Source organism: Tachysurus vachellii, chromosome 25, assembly GCF_030014155.1.
Source record: "Tachysurus vachellii isolate PV-2020 chromosome 25, HZAU_Pvac_v1, whole genome shotgun sequence".
Classification (NCBI taxonomy): domain Eukaryota; kingdom Metazoa; phylum Chordata; class Actinopteri; order Siluriformes; family Bagridae; genus Tachysurus; species Tachysurus vachellii.
In genome coordinates this window covers 15,573,693-15,594,465 of record NC_083484.1, presented here as the reverse complement: position 1 = coordinate 15,594,465, position 20,773 = coordinate 15,573,693, and the positions used below count along the sequence as shown (strand labels likewise).

The following is a 20,773-nucleotide window of genomic DNA, read 5'->3' as shown; positions in this document are numbered from 1 at the left end:
AGGAGCACCAGAACTAGCGGGGGACAAGATTTAGTTTTTTCTTTGAGCCCAGTGTTTTGAAGACATTTACCTCAGAAGACGTGTTGATTCGTTGCGACTCTTCTTGAGGAGAAATATGCCGCGAAGCTCTCCCGCGGAGTGAGGAAGAGGTGGACAGTTGAAGTGTCCAATGGAGTTATGAGATTTGCGCTCAAGCTATTTTCAAGACTTTAGATTGGTTAATAACTTGTAAAAATAACAGAACCACGTGGGGACTGACCAATAGGGGACTGAAAAAATATGAAATTGACCAAATTTGGACATACGAGGTTTCCGCCAGACAACAACGATATGTAGTGACTTTCTATGACTTTCTACTTTTTGTACTCACGTGAATGGACGAGGCTGAACGTGTGCTGCGACGACGTCACAAGACGCATCTCGGTACAATACTGCAAAATAGAAACCTCATATTTATTCCTGTGCAACATGTTAGTATGAAAAGAAAAAAACAACAACAAATGAGTTTGTCATTACAAAAATTCCCTCTTAGCAATCATGCTCCTTCTCCCCGATCCTGTCATCTGCTCACAGACATTTTGTTCTGTAGTCAGAATTTCAGCCTCATTTTGGCTGCCAGTCTTCCACAGCATCAGGTAATGAGCTATAATTAAAGTGTGACTAATTTCAGCCCATTACTCGCTCAGCATTCGCATTAGACGACTGTGCTGAGAATATAAAGGAGCGCCGCTAAGACACCCACATTCCACTTTGTTTTATTAACACAGCTCAAGTTCGACATCAAGGACACGAGAGATCAGATAATGGAATAGATCTGAGCTGTAAATTGTATAAATTAGCTGATTAAAATTAGCTGATTTTTGGTAATCATTTATTATTATATTTTATTATAACTGTATTTTAGTTTTGTTAGCATGTGTGTATAACATGATTAATCCTTATAACCAATCTAAATTTGACCAAAAGCTAAAGACACCTCTAGTTTGCATTTGGAACAATTTCCTCTAATGACAAATAAAAATCATTTTAAGCTAGCTTTTCCCTAATAACAGTCTACTATGTTCATAGCACTACATAAAGCCTCCCTAAGCCTGTAAAAAAAAACCTGATATTTATCAAGGCTTCTTCCACACGCCGTCTCTTCAGCTGTCATTAAGACAGCTGTACTTGTGGTGAGCCATGTGATGGTGACAGTGATGACAAAGATCACATACAAACTCTGTCTTATTTAATCAGAAAAAAATTGTTATTACACTGTAACGAGATGCCATTAAAGATTTATAAACATTCATATTGCCCTCACAGTGTCATAGGTGTTTACTCATTCTGCCAGTTATATCTTTTAATCGCTGTTGTCTGAATGAGATACTGTACCAGATGTGTACCTATTGGAATAAGTCATTACTCTGGTTTATAATGCTTTATGTGGGTTTTATGCAGATTTATGAAACCCCATAAATTAAAATTGTTTTTACAAACAAATAAAAATGTTTAAAAATGTCTGGAAACATAAAAGTGACTTTCTTTGCTATGATGTTTCAAAGTCAATCAGTTAAATGTCATAAAAAAATAGTTATGTAAAGTATATGTCACTTGATTTGTTTCTTGGTGTTATGTCAGATTGACACCAAACTAAACAAAATTAGTCTTTATATAAGCTTTCTGAAATCCCTGTTGATTAAGGTTGTATAAAAGATTATGTACATTTATGTAAATTATTATGTAAATTTATCTTGTAAAAGGCTTGTGTAGGTTTTATGTAGCCTTATGAACACTGCTGTGCGTTACAGATTTCAAAACTGACTGGAAAGGAAAATGGGGACTCGATGGTGTTTATGTCTTGTTTATACTCTTTGTGTACAGGACACACTTCCACTGGGATGGAGGAAAGCTGGAGATTTTATTATGATTTTATTAAGTCTGTGAATGTTGTTTATAACTGGAATCCTTGTGTTTGGTCCATTTCTACTCAGGTCCTTGGGGAAGGTGTATGGGCAGCGAGTGTGGCCCGGGAGGCAGTCAGAGCCGGGCCGTGTGGTGTGCCCATGTGGAGGGCTGGACTACGCTTTCCACCAACTGCCAGCAGTCATCACGCCCGGCTAACCAACAGAGCTGCTTCCGAGTGTGTGACTGGCACCGTGATCTGTACGACTGGCAGCTAGGGTCCTGGAACCGTTGCTTGCCTGTAGCTCAGCATTCAGGAGGCAGCGGGCACTGTTTACATGCCGAGGCGGGAGTCCAGACACGGGAGGTGAGCTGCGTGCTGAGAGTCGACGCTTCTCCAGCCGACAATTCCATCTGCGAGTACTTTGAGCCGAGGCCACGGCTGGAGCAGGCCTGTCTGATTCCCTGCCCAAGGGACTGCGTGGTGTCGCAATTCAGCCCATGGACTTCCTGCTCCAAGACGTGTGGTCTGGGACTGCAGAATCGCGCTCGCTCCGTCCTGGCACCGCCGATGTTTGGAGGCATGCCGTGTCCTAACCTTACAGAGTTTCGGACATGCGCGCCCAAGCACTGTGAGGGCAGAGAAATGGTCTTCAACTTGCGATTGGGCTCCTGGAGTGAGTGCCACCCCCTTCCTGCACCACCATCAATGTCGTCTACTTCAATCTCGCCACCTCGTGTTGCACGGCAGGTTCGACGCAGGAAAGGTAAAGAAAGACAGGGTTCGAGGGATCCAGAGACGCGTGAGCTCATCAAAAGCAAACGCAACCGTAACAAATTGAACCGTCAGGACAGCAACCTGTTTGGCATTGAGGTGGGATACCAGGCACGACAGGTCGTCTGTGTACACCGCAACGGCAGCATCGTTCCTCTCAGGTAAACAATCCTCACCAACACCAGCTTTCTTTTGTCACCATATCGTCAGTGATTGAGGAAATGTTTCACACTGGGTGCTTCTTTCTTTGGGTTTACACTGAAGAGAACTCGAAATTAGAACCCAAAATCTTGTCTAGTGAAAAGAAAAAGCAGCGAAATGCTGTGCTGTTACAAGGCAGCTATTTTGGATAACAGGAATGATGTTTTTTTTCTGTATAGCCCGGATTAGGTTGTAAATTCAGATTGCGCTGTACAAGTCAAAATCATTATAAATACTCAAGGTCTTTTCACTCAAGGTCATACTGTACATCTCAGCCTCAGTCCAGATGCATTGTTAACTCCTTAATAATGCTACTGCTAATTTTTCTGTAATAAAACGTTCATTCCCGAGACGACGTTTGCTCTAAGTTAAAGATCACGCCAGCGTCGTCCTTTCTCTCGGCTGATTTACAGTAGATTCGGTGATCATCTGAATTCTCCTCAGCGTTCTTGTTGTTTTGAAGCAGAACTTAAAGCCCCGTAACAACGTAGGGAACTACGCAATTAATGACCATTCAATTATTCTGTAGCTCCAGGTTTATTTTTCTCATCCACCACAAGCACACAGCGCTATTTAACGATCTCGTTCTGTCCTGTGACGGAGGAAACTCCCCAGCCGGTAATTTATTTAGATCTACACTTCAGTCTTTTTGGAGCTGAGAGCAGTTTCAGCATCTGTGAGTTCCTGTGTTTATTTCCCCTCACCTCTGTCATGGGGGATGACAGGCAGGGAACAACTCTCTCTCTCTCTCTCTCTCTCTCTCTCTCTCCCTCTCTCTCTTTCTCTCTCTCTTTCTCTCTCTCTCTCTCTCTCTCTCTCTCTCTCTCTCTCACTCTCTCTCTCTCGCTCTCTCTCTCTCTCTCTTTCTTATCCCCCCACTCTTGCTCTCTCTGTCTATTTTTTTCTAGAAGGTTGTCAAAGCTGTGCATCACACTTTCTCTCTTTCTCTCTGATGCCTATTTTCTGCCACACAGATGACATCTCTATACACACTCTGTACACTCGTTCATGGCATGGATGAGATCGTGGGTCAGCTGTTTTGGAAAAGAATCACCCATGTTTGTGTTTCTTCTTGCGCAGTTACACAACACTCGATACGGAAAAGGGATAAAGAAAAAAAAGCTGGTTTGTGTCTGTGGTGATGTACATATCATGTAAATGAGCTTCGTACGATGTTACGCTGCTACGATATCAGGTGACGTTTACGAGCAAAAAGCAAAATCGCACAAGTCGTAAAGTGAGCGCGATACTTATTTATGTTACGACTAATGAAATGCTGACGTCTTGACATCTCGAGGCGAAATCACAAACAAACGTAACACAAAAACCAACAGCACAACAGTCGCCGACGACGTCGCCGATATTTCGGCTCGTAACAAAACACGACCGCTCCGTCCGTCTAAGCGGTGACAGGAATATGATTTTTTTAAAAGGAACCACAGAATTGACTCGCACTTCCCCAATGCATAAATATTCATCTTTAAGTTGCTTATTTCTGCCTGTGAAATATTCATACTTGTTTTTACTCTTGCGTTTCTCAAAACTGGAACAAACTTTCCTCTGAAGCGATCGCTCCGCGGCTCTCGCCAAGATTCCTCCAAACGTTCGGCTCGCGTTTCTTTTGATCAGTTTGTTTATTTATTTATTTATTTATTTATTTATTTTTAGACAGAAATCCAGCTCCGAATTGAGCGCTTGTGTGGCACAAGTGACAGCTAAATGCACGAATGCTAAATGAGGCTACAGTGCATTAAACGCAGTCTGTAATTAACTCTAATATCCCGGCAGCCGCTTCGCCTCCGGATTATGGAGGAAAAAAATATAAAACGCTGCAATTTTACACAAAATTATCGGTTTCTTAGTCTTCAGAAGCGTTGTGATTATCGGCAATTTTACAAACACTTCTGATTACTTCTGCTTGGATGGGAATACTGATTAATGCTAAGAGCTAACCGATAGCTAGGAGATGATTGGCTGAGCAAATCAGGTAAAGACACATTAAGGAAATTTTATAGTCAGATTTTTGTCTCAAGTGCAAAGTCAAACTATTTTGGAACGAGAGCGATGTAATCGAAACGAAAGTGCTATAAAGAAACAAACAAAGATTTCTGTATTTTTTTTTATTGGACAACCAATCCCAGACTTCAAAAGAATGTGTCATATTAGTAACAGGGTTAAGCCCCGCCCTCTCTCTAAGATAAAAGTTGTTATATTTTCCTTGCTCGCCTTCCTTCCTGGCAGCCATCTTTTCTCTGCGTAGTGTACGTTTAGAGAAAAGCAAACCTAACTGGGCCTGTAGCCTTGAACATTGAACCTTGACCTTGCCTCAGTGGTAGCTTGTGTATGTTTGCAAACAGGGAGTTTTGTATAACTGTAAGTATTAGAGTACATCCATCAATAATAGTCCCGATTTTAGATTATAGCTTTTAAATGGAAAGGAATTCAGCCGTAAGAGTCGGATTTTGAGTTTCTGATTTGTTCTTGAGTGTGATGGAAGAATCCTTGCACTTTTCCCACTGTAGCAGTTTGTGTGTCGATGTAGTCAGTGCCCCCACTGGAGTCTCCCCGACCTTCACCGGCCGTGCCTGATGCCTAAGGATTGTATGGTGAGCGAGTGGGTGGAGTGGACTCCCTGCTCCAAGACGTGTGCCGACCCGGACACCCCGACAGGCATCCGAACCCGCAGCAGAGACATCCAGCAGCTCCCAGTGGGTGGAGGAGCCCAGTGTCTGCATCTGGAGGAAAGGCAGCTGTGTGAGCCAGTAGGAGAGAGCATCTCACCCTGTGACATGTGAGCATCCACAATGAAGCCTGACACTAAATACAGCAGAAAAATCCAGACGGTGTGATTAGACTCATGAGTAACACTTCAATCGATGTTCATAACCAATCATGAAGTTAACTTTCACGACATAAGGTGACGTAACATGTCATGACACTTTCTGGTCTTACGTTAGAACGTTATGACAGCTGAAATTACAGCTCTCAATGAAATCAGAACTTTTAGAGATTTTAATAACATCGTCATCGAACATCGGTTCTTGAAGTCTTGTTTCCATGGTGACACTCTCAAAGCACTAAGTGTATAAATAGTATACAAGACAACATTTTGCTATGTTCTGAACGGAACACGTCTAGATGTAACCCGCTCGATTTTTAATATCAAATGCTACATCTGATTATTATCTAATCTGGCGATCATGCGACGAACCTGCAGACTTTCTGCTAGCTGTTTAAAACGATTGTACGCTTTTCTTTTAATTACGTAATAATTATTGACACTTCAATTTCTTTTGGAAAATGTTATAGGTTATCTTGTCATAAACACTTATGCTGTATAAAATATTAGTAACCTGTTTGTCGCATGACCTCATCAGCTACACCTGGAGGATGTCGGAGTGGGCGGAGTGTCGCGTGGACGTGTTGCTCAGCCAGCAGGACCGACGACGATCCAATCAGACAGGGTTGTGTGGAGGCGGCATGCAGACCAGGGAGGTGTACTGCATCCGAGTTAACGCCGATCCAATCTCTGACCCGAGCAGCAGCCAAGACAAACCAGGTACAAACTCAACACCTGATTTAAACACTGCTGATAAAAACGTCACCAAAATCGAAAGATTTATGATTTGAAATACAGAATAAGAATGAGAACATATAACACATAAGAATCTTATGAAATAAGAATACATTCCATTTTTTTTCATAGAAACTCATATTATACATTATCATACAGACTGCCTCAGCGTTTTTAAAACACAGGTATAAAGACGTCCTTCATTTTTCCGTCTTTTTCATCACTGTCTCTCTCCTTCATTTCTGTCTTTTGCACCTGCTTTCATAATAACTTCACCTCTACACCTCCTCCAGATTTTCACTTCCTTTGCCTTTTTTCCTGCATCTTTAATTTTTTTCCTTCCCGTGCTCAGACACCTATCAGCACGCACACACACACACACACACACACACACACGCGCGCACACACGACCGATCCGACGCTTCTTTAAAGTGCTGTGAAGGAAAGAGCTACAGGAGAGATTGCTCTTAAAGACACCATCATCTGCTCGTGCTGTGTTCAAAGGCAGGCGGTGGGTTGCATCCTAATCGACATGGTGCAGGGGCCCAATCCGGTTATCAGGGTGATCTGAACAGGGCAGGAAGCAGCGAGTTTGTGAAGACAGGAAGTCAATCTGTGCTGTTTGAACTGTGATGTGTGGAACTTGTGTGTAGGTTGCATCAGAAAATCCAAGAAGAATCACCTGAGCTGAGAAACAAAGACCTGACACGGGCTTGTAAACAACTTTTGCTTAGCTTCACTTCATCGAAACGAATGTGGGCGGGGCTTGAAATTGTGCACATCGTTGATTGGTCAAATGTCACGATTACTCTTAGTTCTGGATCAGAGTTTGTTATTTGCGTCATCACCAAGTAGTTTACAGTTGCAACTCTTCATTCTTCACAATTCATTTTCCTTCGCTAAATATATTGGCACCCACGGATTCATTTGGACATATTTACCAAAAGTCTCGCCTGATAATTTCAAAGCATGACAGGACACCATCTTCAGCGTCCGCCTCATCTTCAGATCCTCAGTGTTTATTGGAGTATTTGTGAGTATAAAAGGACGAACTAGGGAAAGTCTTTAACAAATGAGTTTAAAGCTACTTTATATTATAAATCGGTTCAGCTGATTTCAAATGACTGCAGTCAAATGTTCCATGATCTACAGAGCCTGAGGAAGAGGACATGGAGGTCTGGCTTTTTAACCGCCTTTGGAGCTCTATTATTGACTTTTGAAACAACTGATACATTTATTTGTTTGTTTGTTTGTTTACTCATTTTTTTTATTTTTAGTCTACGTTGAAGGCTAAAAATGGCAGATTTTTAACAATTTTTTAGGTATTTACGTTTATACAGACAAAAATGTACGCTGTTTATGACTCAGAAAAAGAAAAAGGTCTTCTTCGAATTTTATTAAATATAATATAAGAATCGAATTAAATCATGAATTGAATTAAATCATGAATCGAATTAAATCATGAATCGAATTAAATCATGACCAGAGCGTATTGTTACACCCCGACTAGCCATCCAAAAGAAGCAAGATACGGTATAAAGAAGGTTATAAAAGATAAGATAAAAGCAAGATACAGAACATAAAAGGTTAACATCAAATAACTATTTATTCCTGTTTTTTTTGTACCAAAGAAAATACCAATATTTGGATTTTGTACCAATCTTTCCATCACTAATCATGTAGTGACTCTTTCATTGGAAATGAAATAGGTACCTGACCAAACTGTGGCTAGTTCTGGATTTACGCTTGTGTGCCGCACCATATGGTCCAGAGGAGAAGAATGATTACGGTACCCAAAGCAATCAACCGTCTGGCTGTGTTCATATAATGGCTTCTCGTACAGAGCGGTTTTCTCCGAGCTACAAGCGCCACGCTGTAATTCCTGAAAGTACTCCGAAACGTTTCTGACAAAAAATCACACTCGCTTTCTCAAAAGCATCTACATACCATAACCATTTGTTTGTATGTCAGATAAATGTGTTGTGTTGTGTTGTGAAGCTGCAGTAAATATACTGGGGCACAAACAAAAACAACAAAAAAAGTCGTCAAAATGATAAAACGTGTACTGTGCTGAACTGTACAAACAATATCGACTAACACCGATTTGAATAATGGTGTCGCGACGTGGCGGAAATTTTAGTATGCTGTAACCAATGGCAACCATTTTAGTGGATTTCTCCTACACCTGCTTATTGATACTATTGGCATTTTTGGGGCAGTGGTCGATTAAGTGGTTAAGGCTCTGGGTTGTTGATCAGGGTTTAAGCCCCAGCACTGCCAAGCTGCCACTGTTGGGCCCTTGAGCAAGGCCCTTAACCCTCTGTGCTCCAGTGGCACTGTATCATGACTGACCCTGCACTCTGACCCCAACCTTTAAAGTTGGGATATGTGAAGAAATAATTTCACAGTGCTGTAATGTAGATGTGACAAAATAAAGGTTTCTCTTCTATTATAAATGAATAATGTATGTTTGAATAAATGAATCCACACCTTCTGACCAATCAGGTTTGAGCATTTTCGGACTACACGCTTTAATGTTTAATATAAGTCACAGCAAAATGAAGCAAACTGCATAAAGCTTCTTAAAGCTCTGAATCGATGCGGTGCTTCAGTTTTGTATAATGTTCTGAATAAATTGAATTAATTTTAAGTCTGAATCTTTATTCGTGTGCCAAAAACAGTGAGATATAAAAGTGTTTGGAGTTCTGCACTTTACTGTAGATATAATGAGTTCTCTACGGACTGATGCGGCAGTGTGGGAAATGTTCAGGATGTCAGATATGACAGTGACAGACGGAGTGTGTGGGTTTTTTGCCACTGTAGTGAACCTTTGAAGGTAATTAACTGTGTGTGTGTGTGTGTGTGTGTGTGTGTGTGTGTGTGTGTGTGTGTGTGTGTGGTACGAGTTCTGTGTCATTCTGTAATAAATGGTTATAACCGTTCTTAGAAATTGGGCTAAGTGTCTGGACTGGATTCTGTTTCTGAAATTATTTTTAGATTAATTATGTATTACGTCATATGAATTATGCATTTATAACTCATTATAAGTGTATTTATAAGACGTTACATGCTGTATGACATAACAGCTTACAAATTGTACATATGTACAAAGTAAGTGTAAGTGGGTTTATGGACATGCGTAATAGTTCCATGTAAACTGACATTATGAATCATTATAAAGTGCTGTATAACCCGACATTATGAATTTATAAGCTAATGCTTTAGAAAATGTTATTTAATCTGATATTATAAAGTCATATGCACATGCGTTATGTCAGGTTATGTCATGTGCCATTACAGTATGAAGTTTTATGCATGAGCTTTATAACCTGTTATGTAACCTGATATAATAGAATTATATGCTTGCTATTTTTTATGTCATAAAGCTTTACATAACCTGACATGATGATGTTATAATCCTCATGCTTTATAACTTGCTAAGTAGTGCTCTTTACACACCTGACATTACATGGTCACATGAACATGCTTTAAAACTTTATATAACCTGACTTATATAACTATCTGACTATTCTCTGGGTTTATAGTGTTATATAACCTGACATTATGAAATCATATCCTTAAGCTTTATAGAGTGATATGGAACGTGATCTGCTCATAACATGCTTCTCAAAGTGCTCTATGATTTCACAGGTGGATGCATTAGCAAGTGTTATTCCTGTAGCTTCAACTAGAATCTTTCCTAAAAATACATATACTAGGCTGCTCATTATAAGGTGTTGTGTATGCTGTATCCCTGTTTATAATGCATTATAAGCACATGATTCATAAGAATTGCTCACAAATGCAGTTCAGACCCATGTCTCAAGATGTAGCTGTCTTGTGCGAGACTGCTAGCTTTTAAATTTATACCTGATTTGTCTTTGGTGTGGGTGGGTGTGTGTGTGTGTGTGTGTGTGTGGGTTTGTGTAGGTGTATACATGATGTAGTAGGAGTGTGTTTTCTTGCTGCCCAGGAGTTTTGATTACACACAAACGTCTGCTTGGAGGCTTCAGGCCATCTGGCAAAGCAAACAAGTCCAACCTGTGAAGCTCTGCGTTAATTTAGCCCTTGATCCACTGATCTGGAGCTGCCGCACGCTCGTTATCATTTTTAGCCCCATTAATTTCAAGCGCATGCTGAGGGAAAGCAATTAGGCGCACCCTCTTCCCCAGAGGCGTGAAAGACTTTTGTTGTTTTGTTTTTTCAAGCCTTTGGGATCAAGCTTGGAGAGACAGAGCCGAGCGCTCCTGAGATCCGACATCCGGTTCTCACACGCAGCAGCGTGACACGGTTCACTCTGACATCGTTAAGAAGTCAAGCTGTTCTAGAAAACACTTTTCTTTATGAAGCCTTTGTTTAAAAAAAGCCTAATTACATTTAGATGTTTAGCTTGTAGCCAAAATGACGTACAAAATGTTTTATTATTAATTTTAGATCACATATAACTGGAAAAGTGTCTCTTTTGAACTGTGTTATCATCATGACAGACACTTAACACCGTCTATATTTATCTGCTGTGGATGTTGTAGGTGTGATTACGTGTGTGTGTGTATTTGTGTGTGTGTGTGTGTGTTTGCCCTGCAGGACCACAGCCAGTGGACAGCCAGCTGTGTGTGGGTCCTGTGCCGAGTACCAGCCAGCTGTGCCACATCCCGTGTCCTGTGGAGTGTGAGGTGTCTCCATGGGGTGCGTGGGGGCCGTGTACCTTCGAAAACTGCAGCGACCAAACCGTTAAGAAAGGTACAGGGTCATACACACACACACACATTTAATCAAACACTCAAACACACACACACTCACACACACACTTAATCAAACACTCAAACACACACACACTCACACACACACACACACACACTTAATCAAACACTCAAACACACACACTCACACACACACACACACACACACTTAATCAAACACTCAAACACACACACTCACACACACTCAAATACACACACACACACTCACACACACTCAAATACACACACACACTCACACACACTCAAATACACACACTTGCACACACAAAAGTTTTTTTTTAAATAAATACGTAATATAACCCTTTATTAACACAAACAAATGCATGTTTTCTTAAAGTCTTCTCAGTTTATCGAAGGGGAAAAAATAACTGCAAGTTGATGCGATTGTTTTTCAAAGAAACCTCAAAATGTCTCTTTTTAGTTTGAATTAAAACACATTAATGTGCTTGTAAAGGATAAAAAGCTGAGACAAAGTTTCTGTTAAAAGAAAACAGTGAAATTAAGACTTTAAGGCTGCTTGACATTTGACTGACATCAAAATTGATTTAATTTAAAGTCCCTTCGAGGTGCTTTTCAGGCTCGGGTCAGAATGATTAGAGTGGCGTGAATCCGGTACAGAAACCCTGATGAGTTCACACCGTAAAATGGCTCCAGGATCCAAAATAACAGCTTTTACAAAATTGAATGAAATTTGTCCATGATTTTTCTTCCCCGAACACGAACTGCGATCTCATTCACATTCATACCATCGATTGTTCAACCAGATCCATTTTTTTTTTTTCCGTAATTGTTCATTAGATGATGAAATGTATGAATCACATAAAAGAAGACTGGAACATAGAAAGAGATAACAAAGCCATGTAAAAAAAATGATAATAAAATATTCTCAACTCTGAGAACATTAATGAGAATAAATTTAAACTTCAAAGTCAAAGCACCTACATCAGACTTTATATCTTTAAATCTTTACTTCTTATTTTCCTGTAGTATTGTTGATTCTCATTTGCATCTTATTTGCATACTCTACTCTGATTGGTCCAAGGTTGTCATCAACATGCAGTGTAGTGTTATAATGCTTTTAGAACATTATTATAACCAGAAAATTTTATAAATGATCCTTATTAAACATGTAAGACTCCTGATTTTATAGAGTATGACCTACTTTCAGTTTCCCCTCGTCATAAAGACGTTTATCTTTCTCTCACTTTAAACACAAGCTAAAGATGAAGGGCTTCTGTCCCAGGTGCTAATGGACATAACACAGACAGAGAGAGAGAGAGAGAGAGAGAGAGAGAGAGAGAGAGAGAGAGAGAGAGAGAGAGACAGACGCAGAGAGAGAGAGAGAGAGACAGACCCAGAGAGAGAGAGAGAGCGAGACGCAGAGAGAGAGAGAGAGAGAGAGAGAGAGAGAGAGAGAGAGAGAGAGAGAGAGAGAGGGAGAGAGAGAGGGAGGGAGAGAAAGACAGAGAGAGAGAGAGAGAGAGAGAGAGAGAGAGAGAGAGAGAGAGAGAGAGAGAGAGAGAGGGAGAGAAAGACAGACAGAGAGAGAGAGAGAGAGAAAGAGAGAGAGAGAGGGAGGGAGGGAGAGAAAGACAGACAGACACAGAGAGAGAGAGAGAGAGAGAGAGAGAGAGAGAGAGAAGGAAGCAGAGGGAGAGAGACAGACAGACAGACTTTTTTCTTTTTTTCATATTGCATCATCTATTATTATTTTTCTCCTTCTTCACCTTTTGATTCTTCGTGACATTTTGAATTGAGATGTTGTAATTTCTCATCAAGGAAACATTTCAGCCAGTCGTGATGTGAGAGTGAAGCTTCGGGGGGTTTGAGTCCCTCATGTACTGTCAGAAGCCCCTGAAAACATTTATAAAGTACCAAACTTACCAGTACAAGAAACCTGTCTGTCTGTTAGTGCTTATTTTACATGTTTACACAAAAACTCATGTTTAAAGCTGTTACACAGAACAGAACAAAACAGAACCTATTCCTGTCAGCAGGGGGCACTGTTGTAGGTTTGCCTCCATTGGACAGTCGTCATTCATTCATTTACACATTCATTCATTCATTCATTCATTCATTCATTCATTGGAAGACTTGGTAATGTAATAATGTAACTGTTAGTAAGTCAGTCTCAGGAGGCTCACTCTCTCACTCATCTTCTAACGCTTATCCGAACTACCTCGGGTCACGGGGAGCCTGTGCCTATCTCAGACGTCATCGGGCATCAAGGCAGGATACACCCTGGACGGAGTGCCAACCCATCACAGGGCACACACACACACACTCTCATTCACTCACACACTCACACACTACGGACAATTTTCCAGAGATGCCAATCAACCTACCATGCATGTCTTTGGACCGGGGGAGGAAACCGGAGTACCCGGAGGAAACCCCCGAGGCACGGGGAGAACATGCAAACTCCACACACACAAGGTGGAGGCGGGAATCGAACCCCAACCCTGGAGGTGTGAGGCGAACGTGCTATCCACTAAGCCACCGTGCCCGTCTCAGGAGGCTGTTAAATGAAAAGAATCAATAACATAATAATATTTTTATGAAATTATGTGGTGTGAGTTAACCAGAAAACCAGCACGTCATGACGTCTTTGGCAATTTCCCAAATCTAGCTATTTTTTTAATTAAAAAACAGCACGCCTTTCTTTTGCGAACTAGTGAACCTAAAAGCAAACGTTTGTTCCAGGTTTCAAATTCCGACGGCGAAAGATCACAAACTTCCCGACAGGCGGCGAGGGCAGCTGTGCTCACCTGGTGGAGGCCGTGCCCTGTGATGAGCCCAGCTGTTACAGCTGGCAGCTGCAAGGCCTGGACGAATGTCTTCCTGCTGAGGACACAGACTGCGGGACAGGAAGTCAGTTTCCTCAGAGCCGCTGTGTCGACGCTGATGGTGAGACACCTCAGATATGAAAATAGAATAAATAAAAATATCTAACTTTATGCAAATTCAGCTGATATTTCCTCTTGATTAGATTCATATTAAACAAACCTGTTTCTAGAAAAATTTTATTATTTGCTGATTACCGTCTGATTATTTTTAGTTTGAAATTGCCTTATGCTAAAATTATTTTGAGGTCATTTTGCTTATTAATTAGGTGTGAATTAATAGAAAGAAATTCTAAACTAAATAGGACATGAAATCATCTGCCAATAGCAATAAAACTTATATCTACGAATCATTTTTTATCTCTCTTGTAAAAGGAAAAAAAACGAAGCTGTGACACTGGAGACTCCTTCCATGAATGTTAATTAAACATCTCCTCACTTTCAAAATAAACCTCATTAGATCTTTTTCCGTTACCATAGCAACATCATAGATCGAGCGCGTTAAGATAAACCCGATATTTGCACTTCAGAGCTGCACAGGACCTTCTGTCCAATCGGAACGCAGAATTCAGAGTTCAGAATTGAGCCCAGATTTAATTCAGCGTTCAGAACTGAGCCCAGATTTAAAGCAGCGTCTCGTTAGCCAGCGTTCGTGCTTTAATACGTTTACAAAAGGAAAAAAGTTGCACGCTTTCCAAACTCGGCCTGCGTTTGTCACGCCTGCTGTCAAAGCTGTGAAGTTGCTACTGACATTACAAGCTTCTGATAAATAAATAATGCAAATCTCTGCTGTTTGTTTCCTAAGACACTGAAAATCGGCTTGAAGTGAAACGTTCGACCGAGAGCCAAAGATTTACCGAACCATCTGCGAATAGCTTTTTTTTTTTATTTTCCCACTAAATTGATGCAGGCTTTTTTTTGGGGGGGAGGTTTTTTAAATCGTTCGTGTTTCTGCGCCTTACGACGAAACTTTTGGATGGTCTTGCTTTGTAGTCAGTCTTTTTTGACTCTTTCTTTTGTTGTTATTTTTTATTGATTTTTTTTCCTTTAGTTTTTTCCTTTTTTCCTCTTGTTATACAGTTAACACAAAAGTCCTCAATGTGACTCAGTGTTTGTGTTTTTTCTTTTTTTTCTCCTTTCCTCACTGTTTTGGAACATTCTTCATTTTTTTTTTTTTTGGTATTTTTTTTTTTTTACTTTTAGCAAAACTCTGTGTCTCAGAACCTGATTTGTAAATGTTATATTAAACTCTTCTTGTTTCAAGGCTAATTACCTCCGGTTTCAAACGCAGCTTTATAATTTTTGAGCACGTGTCTGCTGTATGTAAAAAAATCATATCACGCCTTCAGTAAAAGTCGTCTCCTCTGAGCTGACTGTGACCAAAGAGTCCATTTCACTCTGTTTTTATGACTAATTAACCATAAAATTAACGCTAGTAATTAACATTTGTCAGGAATCTTCTCTGACATGCTGCGTGATCTTTTTTTTTTTTTGACTGTCATCGTTGAGCGAAAAGTGATTTAACGGCTCCTTGTCCTCGTGCTTATATTACTGCTCGTGTGTTTCTCTGCTTTTCCTGCTTCCCCAGTGGAGCTGCTTGTGATATTTGGCCTTAATGAAAAAAGTAAGAAGGTTCTCACACACACACACACACACACACACACACACACACACATACACACACCTGAAGTCGAACACATCTCTAGGGAATTGCCCGAAAACCTTGTACACTCTGAAAACCTTGAAAAGTCTGACTCTAAAAGGGAATTTAATACACCACGCAGACACACACACACACACCACACACAGTTTCATACCACGATTTCATCATAAAATAGGTCATTCTTTTCACTGATGAGTAAAGAAGAAGGTCTGCGTTATTACAACCTCCAGCTGTTTGACATTTCCTGGTGTTTGTGCCGCCTGACAGAGCGTCCGGTTTCCCTGCGTCATAACGCCGGCTAATTCTGGAGCTCCGAAGACGTTTATCTCTCTCTGACTTTTAACCCAAGCTACAGCTGAATGCCTTTTGTCCCAGGTGCTGATAGAAATCCATTTTATTCTGTGTTTTTTCCACTATATTAAAGCAAAGGATATTTATGTACATTATAATCAAGACTTCATTCATTTTTTTCTTCATTTTTTTATTCTACTTCTCTTCTCTTGGTGGTACAGATCTACTGTACATGGACAGCTCGTGACTCATGGGATTACTGTAGATAGAACCATTTGTAGACTATCACACCGTCTCTGAACTCAGCTTTGTGCTCAGGTCTTCATCATGTTAAGTCTGTAACTAACTCTGATATGTTAGTTCCTCAGGAGCTCCTGGTTACACAATTCCGCTGGACTATAAACTGTTGTAGAAAAAACATCATTTACATTTATATTATTATTTAGTGTCCAGTGTCACCTGAATGACCATGAGGTTCACTTCTCAGTCTGGTTTCTTCCTCATATCATCTCAGGGAGTTTTTCCTCATCACCATCACCTCAGGCTTGATCATTAAAGATAAATGTTAGAGATAAACAGTAACTTAATTCTAAACTTATTCTGTTTCAATACTTATGTAAAGCTGCTTTGAGACAATGTTCGTTATTAAAAGCGGGAATTAAAACCGGAAATTCTTAGAGACGTTTTGAATTGAGACGATTTGATCCCTTCCAGCAGACTGTATACACAACGTAGAAGTCCGGATAAAAACTAGCAAAGCAAAGCTAGCTAGCTAAAAACAAGTTGGTTCTCGTATCCTTTTACGTTATAGCAGCAATAAACAGTCTTTCCTCACCAGACTGGCTTTTTTTTCTCTCTCTCTTGAAAATAATATAACAAACAAACAAAGCAAAAAGATCTTACAGCTTTACCTTAGACTGATGCAAAGCTCTGACACTGGAGACTCCTTCCATACGTTACATAGAAAGCTTCATTATAACAAACAAAGCAAGCTCATTTTCAAAACAATCGCAGATCATCACCTTCTGACCAATCAGAATCCAGGATTTGAGACAGAGGCTGAGACAAATAAAGCTCTGGAGCAGGTGATTTTATGGTGATTTCAAGGATCAGAATGAGGAGATAAAGGATCAGATAAAGACAAATCAGTGAGGAAATGAAATAATAAACCGTCTGATTTCTGAACAATAGCCATATTGCTTCCATGGACTACAATTAACATCTAGTTCAGGTGTGAAATCCCTTTTTTTTGTTCGTGTTGCTCTCAGGAAGCTCATGCGCTGTCGACAGTTAATGAAAATGAAAATCAGACTTTTTTCACTGATGTCAAAATTTAACAGTGAAATATGTAGAGAACATTATTAATATTATAATTTTATAATAAATTTATTTTAAATAAATATTTTATATAAATTTAATTTAAAAAACTACTATTATTATTATTATTATTATTATTATTATTATTATTATTATTATTATTATTATTATTATTATTGCTATTTTACTAGTGGCTCATATCAGAAATGACTATTTTATTATGGATGTATTATAATGCTCATTATTATAAAGCTCAAATCAGAATAATGCTGAAAGATTCGTCACAATTCTTATTACTTCTTTTAAAATCGCATCCATCACCTTCTTTTGTTTTCTTTTTTTCAAAATTGAGTCAATCCAAACGTGTGGAAATGTGAAACGGTGTCTTTTAAAAACATCAAAATCAGGTCTGACGCTTCATCCTGTACACACCATGAATAATAGATGTGTTTTCAGGGGCTCATGGGAACGCTGAATCTCTGCCTTTGTCTATTTACGGTGCTGATTAACGCTTTGCTCTTTTGCATGAAGCTCGCTTTTTTTTTTGCTCTGGTTTTAGCATGGAATCATGTAATACTGTTCATAACATACACTACATACTCAGAGTGGTGTGAGGTCTGTGTTTTATTCTGTGCGTAACACAGTTTCACAGAAGCACTTCCCCGAGCGAGTTTGACCTTCACTTCTGTAGCTTTTCTTAAAAAAAACAAAATCAAATATATTTTCGGTAAGAAGACATTTAACGCTTGGTCTCCAGAGTCAGTGCTTTATCACTACTTTGGTAAGGAAAAGTTTCCTGACTTTTCAGAGAAGACGAATTGCTTGGCTGGTTGTTTGGGAATGTGAAAAGCTGCAAAGTCTCAAACCTGATATGTATATTAACAAATTCACGCTAGCAGTTAAATAGCAAACTAATTAACCATGTTGGTAATCTTGTGCTTTTTAGGATGTAGCAGGAGATCATTGGGGATTTGTTAGATTTTTATCACATATTTTTTTATTATTATTTTATTATGAATTATTATCAATTTATGTAATAAAAAATGTATTAATAATACAGTTATTTTATTTATTTTATTTTATTTTTATTTTAAGTTTATAGTTTCCCATGAATGTTCCTCTGTGTGCGCAGGTAATGAAGTGAACAAGGATCTGTGTGATGAAGCGTCGCTCCCTGGCCCTGTCCCTTGTGTTGTCCCGTGTCCTAATGACTGCGTCCTCAGCCCCTGGACATCCTGGTCCACCTGCTCGCAAACGTGCTCGAGCAAAACTGCCGAGGGCAAGCAGACGAGAACGAGAGCCATTCTGGCTTACAGCGCTCGAGAAGGTAACGGAAGGACAGGGAGACACGTCTGTCTGATCGTGCAGCTTTAATTTATAGACGTCCATGCAAATCAGAGTGAACTGTAGTAGCCGCGTTTGTCCTCACAGATTAGCATTTGTTCATTTAATAATATAATGTGTATTAAAAATCCTCGCTTATAGCTAGCCTTTAACAATAAAAGCTTGTACATTCTTTTAGATTATTAAATCCTGTCAGGTTAGCTAATGCGTCCTGCTTCCTTAAGTCAGGAACAGTTCCTCATTTCCAATTTGGTTTAAGTAGCATTAATTTTATAACCATATTATGTTAACTCACAAACTAGCTGTCAGGAGCTTGGACAATTCCTTGCCAGACCACCAGAGGGGGCTGTCAGGTGTTTTCTCATCGCCCACCTTGTTATTGTTTCCATGTGGGCTGTACCACGCCCTTTGCTATCCTTACGGCTCACACACAACATCAGTACATCAAGGTGAACAAGATGAGAAAAAATCTGCTCCTCTGGAGGTCTGGCGAGGAACTGTCCAAGCTCCTGACACTAGCATTAGCACTGAAAGTTAGAAACATTAATGAATGTGACTTAAAACCTGTATATTCTTGTCAAGTTAGCTCATATTTGATATGACTGAAGATTATAAACATTTATGAATGAGATTTAAAAATCATCTCAGAAATCCTGTCAGTTCACCTCATGTTAGCCAGCTAGCTAGCCATTAACAGTGAAGGCAACTTACTGTATGTTTATGAAAATGACCTGAAAATCCTCTCAGAGTTCCTGTCAGATTAGCTTATGTTAGCAAGTTAGCAGTAGAGGTCATTAACACATGTGATTTTGGTTTAAATAATATTGTTATGTTTAGCTACTTTGCTACTAATTTATCTTAATAATGAATAATATTTAAAATCCCCTCAGTATTCCTGTCAGGTTAGCTCATGATAGCCAGCTGGCTAGTGTTAGCGGTTCAGACTAAATTAGGACTAATATAACATTTTATTATAGACGGGATTAGGTTTGATAGTAAGCTGTAATATTTATTTTAACGTTTTAAAAGGAGCACAAACTTGACCGAGAAATCTTTCAGAAACCTCTGTGGTATTTTGTGGACTACAATTGTTGTTCTCTTCTGGACATTTGGGGTTTTTTGGATGAAATGCACTTTGAAGTGGAAAGTGTCGCTAAGAAAATGGTTATGGATGCTTTAGAAATCCCTGGGAACTCATTACAACAGCAAAATAGCATAGTATTAGCATGCAACAACCTCAACGATGAAGACGACTCGCGTCGGGTCATTTGCTCAAATGGGTTTGTTTGCAGAAATAATTTTCAGAAAAGCAGCCCTTGAATTATTTGCTATTCAGAAGACAAGTCTTACTTTCATCTTTATCATAAGTATGTGCTGTCTGCCTGCTGCGTTCTGCAGACATCTCACCCTGCTTCCTAATGGAAGACACACGTACTAAACACAGCAAATCATGCAGAAAGCCCTTTATGCATTATGGATGTCTTCGAGAATAGATTTGAGCAAGACGACAGAAAGACTGAAATTCATACAGCAAACACAGATTAAAAAAAGGAGGCGATGCATTGACACTGGACCTTTTGAAATGAACTGCTTTCTTGTGTTTGTTTGGAGGTTGAGTTTTGGGATTTTTTTCACCTCGGGGGAAAAACCTTGTTGAATTGCAAAGCTGTTTAAAAAAGCCAAAAATACAGCCATTTTCCATGTTTTCACACTGAGAGATGGTGTCAGTTCTCACAGCCTTGAAGATACGAAGGTGTGAATTCCAACACAGCAAACAGAAACAGGATCAGCAGAAGGTGTAAACTAAGCCATAAAAATGAATCATTAAATGCCTTCTGGTAGAGATGTGTCGTTCGACAGCGAGTCGAATCTTTTCAGTGAGTCAGCTCTTTTACTTAAACCAGGAGCCATCAACTATTTCTGTTTTAATTTTTTACCAAAATGAGGAAATCTCTCACTGAAAATTGACCATGCTGTTTATTCCCAATAAGACAATAACTGGTAGGTTTTGTGGAGGAGAGTTGAGAGCTGAATGACTCTTCTTTACTTGGTGAGCCGTGTCAAATGGTTTGACTCACTGAATAGAGTTGGCGTTTTAATCGCTACCTTTGTGGTTACTTA

General features: G+C 39.7%; 1 protein-coding gene across 1 annotated transcript in view; it reads left to right on the top strand.

Moving 5' to 3' along the window:
- thsd7ab (thrombospondin, type I, domain containing 7Ab) overlaps positions 1–20,773 on the top strand; it is a 112,207-nt gene that overhangs the window by 57,363 nt on the left and 34,071 nt on the right. Inside the window, exons 3-8 of the mRNA XM_060861154.1 lie at positions 1,974–2,820; positions 5,403–5,651; positions 6,238–6,419; positions 11,019–11,174; positions 13,898–14,101; positions 18,441–18,635. Of these exons, the coding sequence (XP_060717137.1) occupies positions 1,974–2,820; positions 5,403–5,651; positions 6,238–6,419; positions 11,019–11,174; positions 13,898–14,101; positions 18,441–18,635 (1,833 nt within the window). The remainder of the gene's footprint in view (positions 1–1,973; positions 2,821–5,402; positions 5,652–6,237; positions 6,420–11,018; positions 11,175–13,897; positions 14,102–18,440; positions 18,636–20,773) is intronic.